Source organism: Salvelinus namaycush, chromosome 7 (genome assembly GCF_016432855.1).
Source record: "Salvelinus namaycush isolate Seneca chromosome 7, SaNama_1.0, whole genome shotgun sequence".
NCBI lineage: Eukaryota > Metazoa > Chordata > Actinopteri > Salmoniformes > Salmonidae > Salvelinus > Salvelinus namaycush.
The window spans coordinates 53,733,887-53,743,117 of NC_052313.1; the positions used below are offsets into that span (position 1 = coordinate 53,733,887).

At 43.1% G+C, this 9,231-nt stretch overlaps 1 protein-coding gene across 1 annotated transcript in view; it reads right to left on the reverse strand.

Annotated features, from left to right (window-relative positions):
• Positions 1 to 4,021: 4,021 nt before the first annotated feature.
• LOC120051451 (tensin-like) overlaps positions 4,022 to 9,231 on the reverse strand; it is a 59,912-nt gene continuing 54,702 nt past the window's right edge. Inside the window, 8 exon segments of the mRNA XM_038998313.1 lie at positions 4,022 to 6,967; positions 7,131 to 7,160; positions 7,286 to 7,354; positions 7,540 to 7,708; positions 8,230 to 8,262; positions 8,511 to 8,660; positions 8,749 to 8,844; positions 8,998 to 9,213. Of these exon segments, the coding sequence (XP_038854241.1) occupies positions 6,838 to 6,967; positions 7,131 to 7,160; positions 7,286 to 7,354; positions 7,540 to 7,708; positions 8,230 to 8,262; positions 8,511 to 8,660; positions 8,749 to 8,844; positions 8,998 to 9,213 (893 nt within the window). The 3' untranslated portion in view covers positions 4,022 to 6,837.

Below are 9,231 nucleotides of genomic sequence, written 5' to 3' on the forward strand. Positions count from 1 at the left end.
ATCGTTAGCTAATGTATCATGTCAGTTACACTACTAGCTCAGCATTGGGAATAAACAGTAGTTTAGTTTATTTGAAGTTAAACAGCAGTTACCTTGCCAGCTACATCAGTCAACTAAAGAGTAGCCAGTTTCTGCTCTGCTTGCTTTTACAACTCGGAGAAAGAGGGAAACACGTACAGACTGACAGCAGTTGCCTCTGTTCAACTCCCCCGTGCTGGTCCAGCCAGCCTTTCAGAAGCTCCACAAAAACCTGTCGGTCCAAATGGAGCATCAGCCATATTGCTTTGCACCTATCCAGTCCCGGTCAGATCAGTAAACACCAAAGTGGCCCGAAATGGAGCCAGGTCGTACTCTCCTTGTGCAACTCCTCTAGATGGAATGCATCAGCCTGCATGGTATGAATCTCAGTCAGTGCATATTTACCACATGAGGACAAGCTCTCACCGCTGTAGCCAGTGGATTCATGACGCACGCGGCCCAATGTATTGGCGTACGCAGCCCAGTCTCTCCCCAACAACCAATAAATGCATCAGTCTGAGGCCCTGAGCAATGCTAAATACACAGCTAGTTAAAGGGGATAGGGCCCTACGTCATCCATGGCGTTAGTGTACATATTTCTGTATTGAGCACTGTCTGCTATGGTGTAAAAGTGATGGCCCAGTCGATGATATCGCTTTTATTGGTTGTTAGGATGTCTACTGTGATACACACTTATGTAAAGGCCAAGGGCAGGGAAAGAGTTGTGGTCCATGCGTTAAAGTCTATGGACCGTTTTACTGTATCAAATGTCAGCTGTAAAATTGAGTGACATCAAATTGAATTGCCTTTGTACAATTGTGTGCACAGACACACATGGCCAAACACATTTCCAATGAGATTCAACTTTTTTTCATGATTTTAGACATTCGCACAACATAAAATAGATGTTTTCACTCATTGTCATCTGCTACCAAAGAGTAGCAGCCATTTGGGAGAAACACGGTGGCCATTTTGTGCCAGAGGAATTCTCACCACACATCAGGGTGCAATATAACCAAACGTTTAGATAGAAATGTATTGGGTAGAACAGCTATGATTGTCAGTCAGGTAGATTAGGGTATTGTGTTAGCTCCATTTGCTCCATTTCTATCTGTTTGACCTTACAGAATACATGGGTGAGGGGTAGGCCAGTACACTTGAGCCAGTTTCCAGCTGGGGATGCTTAAAGTTCCATAGCAGTGTTTTCATGTGCAGTACTCTCCACTCCATCACATAATGTAAATACTAAAGCCCCTCATGGTGCCACTGGTGTGTGGACGTTGACGTGGGTAGAAGGCTATTTACGCACTCACTGTAGGAAAAAGGCCAATGATGCTAGATGGGCTTAGTGCTCTTCATGCACAGTTTAACCTAACCTGGATACAGCTGGCCTGGCCTGAGAAAATACATGCACACACGTACACACACACAGAAGCACGCACGCATGCACACACAAGCTTGCATGTGTGAGAGAGATAAACAGCGAACCGAGAAAGAGAGAGTGGGTCTGTGAGAAAGGAAAAGAGGGAGTTTAAAGCCAAATTCAGATCGGCACATGACGTGTCTGTCAAAATCTCTCTTGTGCCATGTTGACGTTTGGAAACATTGCCTGCAGCTCCTAGCTGATGCTCTCTGACTGCTGTAACATGTTAGTTCAGAGCCAGGCAGCACAATGTTTTCATTAAACCCACAACTGACGTTCGTGATGTCACCTCAGCTTTTACAGCGTCAGATTAACAAAGGGGATTTTAATGAACACAGAATGAGGGCTGTCGCCAGCAGAGGGTTGCTATAGGGATGACAATAGAGTAGACAAACATGGTTTGTGAGGAATATGAACCCAAGGTTTTGGAATTGATAGGCCTATAACGCTATGTGGTGGGTAAAGCAATGCCCATATTTGGAGCACCATTTTGGAAAATGAGTTCTCCACTCCTAAGGTCAACAGCTACAGAAATGCCTTTTTGTGTCTAAATATTTGCCCCAACAACCACATAGCAACCATTGCATCACCTTTTGGAGATTACACATGACCCAAGATTGTGAAATGTTTACTATCGCCATGGTCACCACCTGGCCCAGAACCCCCTGTAAGATCCCATGACCCTCAGTGTGTGTGCATACCGGGTATACTCAGAAGAACATTCTGCCCACAACTTCCTATTCCCACTACCAAACATCCATTTCCTGTTTTAAAGGTCATGCCAGATTCCCAAACGTTGACCTCCCAAGTCCCTACATTCCGCTTTAAAGGCTTGGTTTGACCCTCACGTTGAATAATGGGATGGCTTCAAGGGCTGAATTCAATCTGCTCTTAAATCAGTGGTGCCTGAGGATTGTTGTGCTGTGGTCCAGCTAAAGCGATCCTTTGACCTCCCAAATAATCCAAGCCAGAGTTAGTCATCAGTAGCACAGTCCCTAGTGAAGACCCCAGTGTGTTCTCCTGACCACTATGAGGGAAACGTGGGGATTCCTGGGGAAACGCTGCTTTAACGTGTCTCATACACACCCATAATCTCCCTAACACCTAATGAGCAGCCACAACATGTTCTGATGGTGTTTGAGTTTGTCAGTTGAACGCAGTTGTTCAACCTCAACATAGCATGTAGTGAAGAACATGCTTAAAGCTGGCAAAAGTGTTGATGATTGACAGCGAGGAAAAATATATTTTCTTGGAAAAAGACTCAGTGGTTTGCCATCGCAATGATCTTCATTTATAACAGAAATTGTTAGATTACAGGACTCACATTTCAAAACACTAAATCAATATAGGCCAAAATACTTGGGGGATACCTCCTAAAATATTTGATTTGCATAGGCTATACTAGCTATTTGAACTATATACACATTCAGAAACTGTTAATAACCTGCTCAATAAATGCATGCAGGAAAGTAGCCTACTCTGTTGTGAAGGACACATACTGCCACTGAGTGGCTATAATATGTAACCACAGGCAAACTTTTCACAGAGTAAACCTGGCTCTGACCAATCAGTTCCTTGGACCGAATCCTAACCTGGAACTGAAATGTGTAAGTAAAATGTTTGGATAAATCTCCCACTGACATCAAGACATGATTAATGCAAGTCAGAATTGTGTGGTGGACAGATCTCAAGTGAGGATTGGTCTCTGTGTTTATTAGAATGCCTTTATCAGTGTTTCCCAACTCCGGTCCTCCAGTACCCCCAACAGCACACATTTTTGTTGTAGACCCAGACAAAAACACCTGATTCAACTTGTCAAGGGCTTGATGAATAGTTAACAAGTAGAATCAGGTGTGCTTGTTCAGGGCCTCAACAACAATCTGTACTGTCGGGAGTACTGGAGGACTGGAGTTGGGAAACACTGATCTAGGGCGCGTTTGTACATTCACTCTTGCTATCTACTCAGAATTTCAGAGCACTCTTGTCTGAATGTGCCAAGCGCAGAATAATTGATGAATTTACTAACGCTCAACGCCTGTTGAATATGGCCGGTGTCAGTAAACATCGGCAAAAAAGCTTAATTCAATTGTTGCCAGCAGCACAGTTACAGTCACCAATGCTCTGGGTAACATGAAAACAGCCTAACCAGCTTTGCTAGGGGCAAGTAAAATGGTCAGAGTGAGGTGTTCTCTCATTTATGCCTGGAAGTAGCTAGCATGCTAGCTAACTTTAGCCAGTGAACCTGAGTGCTTGACTGCCGTTGTGTCAGAACGCTCTCGGATCAACCCTACCCCTCGGCCAGAGCGTCCAGTGTGCGCTCTAAACACTCCGAGAGCGAAACACTCAGAATTTATGAATGGACAATCTGACAACCTCTGAATTTAGGAACGCCCAGAGCGTACTCAGAGCGCTCTCTGGCACTATAGAGTGAATTTATGAACGCACACCTATATAGTCATAGCCATAAAGATCATACAATTCAAAACATAACGCTATGGTCATAAGCGATGTGTTACCATAGAGACACAGTTAAGATGACTACACACAATGAGTGATAAAATGAACGCTCAAACCACCATATGTTTTACTGTAACGGATTTGTATTGCTTTAATGTTTTTTTTTCTCCTCAGGAACAGGTAAGCCATGACAGTATAATGCAAATGAAGAAAAAAACACAAGACCCTTCTGTACATCCTAAGTAATACATTCACACACTCATTAAGTCCCATCTGTACACTGAACTCCTCCACACACCTCCACACAAAAACACATTCCATTTCCATTGGTTAACACTGACTGACAACCGCGGGGTCATGTAGCTTGAAATGTTGAGGACTTTAAAAAAAAAATAAACATACATGCAAATAAAGAATAAATAAGGAGAATAAATAAATCATGTTACTTTGAGAGGGCCACGGAGGGCCACAGAGGGTCACAGAGGGCCACGGTTTGGACATCGGGGTGATTATAGCTAGACATAGTAGCTCAAATAAAAGATATTTGAAGAATTGTAGACAACATTTTGCCTTCAACACTGATATTCACATGAAATGATATAAAGTAATTGTTTGCATCTCTGCATCTGTTGTATGGTTGTGGTATTCCATTGGTAAGTGCTTGGTATTTCTAAACGGGTTAACAATAGTCTCAACTCCATTCAGTTGCAATGGAGAGGACGAGAGAGAGAATAGGGAAGTTCATATATAATGGTGGTGTTAGTGGTATGTGGGTCTGCATATTTACTGGCAACAGAAGGAACATTTATGAATTAATTCGGCTTAGCAACACAATTTCCTTGGGAAAAAGCCAAACATGTAGACACCATAGAAGTTATGTGTTTGAATCTTTGGCAAATCATAATGTCGTTATGATGGGGTGCACATTGTTGTTTACATATTGCATTTAAGGTCGGCTTCTAAATTAAATGTCCTCATGCTTCCCTTATAAAAACAGATTTTTTTTTAAAGAACATTTCATATTTTCATAATATGGTAAATCCATATTCAAGAGCTGACCCTAAAACTGGCAACAACATTTGCCATGTAACTGATATTATTCGCTGTATTATGGCAGCGTTTAAGACAAACTTGAACATTATGTTGGTATACCACCCGGACGGTTTTGTCCATGCATTTTTCCTGTAAAAATCATATGCTTTCATCCCATACATGCCTAACCTCAATCTCTGAGAACGCGAAGAAGAAGAAACATGACGAGCTAGAACAAACATACATGTACTGAGTAATGTACACCATATATATCCAAAAGCCTTTCAAAATCTCCCGACTTTGAAATCATTAGCCAAAATAAGTATTTTTTTCTCAATCCTTAAGGTAATCTTCTTTATGTAGACTGTACAATATATGTATATATGAGTTATCATGGAGGAACAAAGCAACAAAAATAAATATTTTTTTTTAGCTATGTCACCTTTCAAAGTAGTATATCTATATACATTTGATATCAATATCGTTTTTCCTTAGCTTATGAAAGATGGGTGGGTGGTGTGTGTTTGAGAAGCAGGCATTTACACACAGTGTGACAACCTCTAGGTTTGTCTAAAGGTATGTAGATGCGATCTGGTGAGAGGATAAATTCCCTTTTGGTTAAAAATGAAAGACAACCTTGCTTGATACAGTGAAACCCTGCTGCAAGTTGGAACAAGAAAATAAAATAAATATCGCATCTCACCATCGAGTAACTACTTCAACAAAAGGCTGTCTACATGTTCTTTTTTCTTTTTAGGACTCTTTAGTAGAGTCCAAAAATGGTTTATAATATCATGCAGTCTCTAACAAGGCAAACAACCTCTGTTTTCTTGTCTTAGGGTTAAAGTCTTCATAGAACACAGCATAGAATGGCCGTTTTGGTGATGTTGAACGTAGCTTAGAGGGAGGGGGGTGCAGTTGGACTAAAACATGCAGGACAGTGCCTAGGGCCCAGGGCTCGGACCAGTCCCTGGCGTTTGTTTCCAGTGTGTTAAGTAGCAGTGTCTGTGAGCAGCCAGCAGGTGAGGATCAGTCTGAGTCAAGCAGGATTGAGTTCAAACGTGGATAATCGGCACCACCGTGTGGACAGGAGGAGTGACAGCAGTAGATTTACCAGCTACCTTTCCACAGGCCAGAGTAATCCATCTCCCACATCTGAAATCAATCAGTGCGCTCCAGGATCGACTGGTCAAGTCTGGACCTAACATTAGCAATGTGTTTTATGAGAAGGTTGATCTGCTCTGTGAAGTTGAGAACAGTTTATTTTTCTCGCTGTTGAGCCCTTTACAACATACAACAGGCCTGGGAAATGTCCACTCGAGGGTTCACAATTTACTTTAGTGGACCAAGCTTAAAGATCGAGCTAACATGCAAAATGTCTTCTTAAATATTCTTTAGTAAGAAGCCATTGAGGCAAACTATTTTTCTGAAGACAGAATAAAGTTCAAGAAGAAAGCATTCTTTCTGTTTTTGTCTGTTTCATTTCAACAGTCCCATTGTAAAAAAAGAACAACAAAAAAAGAGAACCTACAACGCCTTAAACTGACCATCTAATAATGACATACTTGTTCTGAGTGCTACCTTTGGTAAATCAATCCGAAAACCTGATAAATGTCAGTGTCCTTTTCTCCCACTGATACGTAGTTTAGCACGCAGCTTCTCCACTTGGACTTCCACAGTTACCCTGTGGAAGAAACCATCTTCCTCCACCAGCTCGAGCCACGTTGTCACTGTCACCACTCCAGCCACAACTTCCTCTGACGCCATCTTGGATTACCTCCAAGTCCTTCAAACATAAAATCTCGCAGAAGAAAACAAAGAGAACAGAAGAAAATAATGAAACACAATCCAAAATTAAGGGGAAAAAATGGAAGAACAAAAAAATGGCTGCCGGGGGTTGGTTGGTTTCATCGCCTCATGACTTTGGAGACGAAGTTGACGATGGCTGAAGCAGGCTGGTCGGGGTCCAACTCGGCAAACAGGTGGCTGACGTTGTCCGTTGTGCTTCCTTGTTTACGTGCCACGAAACCAAACAGTCTGAAGTTTCAAGAGAAATAAAAGCCTGGTTTGAATATGTAGGAGATGGTTCATGATTTGATGTAGTTATTTATAGGCCTATGTGGACCATGGGACTTATTTGTCCCATCTAGTTAATGACCTATTCTATGTATAATAGAGTGATTTGAGTTGTGAGACTTACTTTGCCGTTCCACCTCCTTCCTTGCTCCACCTGTGAAGGCGAGATGTGACAAATTAATTTTGGACGAACAATCAACAAATCTTCCCTATGTAGGCTACATTTGCACTATTTTCACTACTTTAGCACAGCAGAAAGATCTGGTCTCAAACACTTACTTCCTGTCCTGGGGGTCAATGTCACAGTAGGTGACAGTGTTGATTGGGTAGTGCCTTCGGAAGAAGACCCTAGGGCAGGAGAAAACTCAGAGTTAGTGTTGGAAATCTCAGAGTTTGTCACCAAGCTAGCTCAATTCAAGTAAAACAGTTTGACATACTAGTGTAGCACACAGAATCAATGATTGAATACCGACAGATTTCTATGGCTCTGACTGTGGGTGTAGGGTGCTCCTGTTTCCATGGTTACTACTCACTTCCTCTGGCTATCCGTGAGGGTGATGCCCTGGGACGACACTTTGAAGTGGACGGTTGTTGCCGTGGGCAACGGGTTGACGGCCACCGTTTCGCTGATTGCCTTGGCGACGGCCTGAGGACCGGTCAGAGACTCCATGTCCACAGAGCTGATGTAAAGAACATTGCATGCTGGGAGAGAACAAAAAAAATGGTGCATAATCAGTCAGTGTTGAAAATGAAGCAGTGAAGGAGTTCAACTACCAACAATTAGTGCAATCATTTAAACATGTTGTGGATAAGTGTTGAAAAACAGATCGAGGCAACAGCTGGCTGCATATTAGTGGCTCCATATCTTCCCTTTCTTCTCCGATCAGAATGCTCACTCCATGCATTTGTCGGTAGGTAGTGCCATGCTATCTCTACCAAAGAGAAAAGAACACACATCCAATCCAGAAGACAATGTTTCAAAGCTCACAACAGCTGCCCTGCATAAGACCTAAAGAACAGCGTTATAGAACGCTGTTGGTTGTGACAACTCGTTTGAGTGACAACCATGACAAGCAAAGATGTGACTAAGGCAGGCATGGCATGGTAGTGAGAGGGAAGCTTCTGTGGTGACCATGCAGAGCTGAAATATCAGTCTGGGGAGTGTGGGGACAAGGGGGTTAATAATGCCAAAATAGAACCCAAAAACACAGTGCAGTATTTACCATGGGCCTCCTCGGGGACTTGTTGCTGTGCTACTGCAACATAACAGGGTATCCGAGCATGAGAGGAGAAACAAAACCGCTGTAGTACATGAAAACTATGTATTTGTGTAACTGCATAGTAACTACATAGGTACTACAGTAGTAAAAGTAAAACAGAATTTGGCCGATTATTATTTGATTGTTGTTATATGTATCTACTGTTGTAATAGAAGGCTTGGAATGGATTGATGATCAAATGAAAGAGAATGGGCTGAATAATGCAGGGTGCAGTTTGTCCTCACCTGCTCCTTGTTTCACCAGCTCGGCCACTGTGTCAGTGGGAGTGTCCAGCTCCAGGACCTCCTCATTGGGATCTTTGCTGGGGATCATCAGCTTGCAGGGCAGGGCCAGAGGAGTCATCGAGTGTTGGTACACTAGGGCAGACAGACATCCTGCACACACACATGATTAGCAGGTGTACTTACTTGCTGGAGAGCTAATGAACGAGTTCTCTGTTGAATATGCATGTTTGGAACTCACCAAAGTAGGGTTCGTTGGGACAGCCCTTCAGACGCACGCCTTTGGGGCTCGTCTCAATCAGGAAGTGCCTCACCAGCTCGCTTGTGATGTCACCAACTGCCAAAAAACAAAACAGTAAACACATCCTTTAATCAAAGTTCTCTGATCGAAGGTCTGTTTTTGCGTTTTCACTCCTAATGATTAAGGTTGGGTTTCGGGTTAGGGTGATCTGATCCTAGACCTGCGACTAAGATTAAAGATCTACTGTACCTTTCTTGTTGGCCTGGGCGGTGGGAGGTGGGCAGGCCACCTTCATGGCCAGGCCGTAGGCCCCTCTGAAGGAGTGACTGTCCCTGATGACGAAGGCCCCTGGCTCCCTGTCTCTCAGCAGACTGATGGCCTGCTCTCTGGAGATGTCTGGCTTGTACCAGAACTTAGACGTGTCCTGGACAAACTTCACGTTCAGCCTGATGTCTGGACTCTGGTCTGTAGAAGTAGTGATAA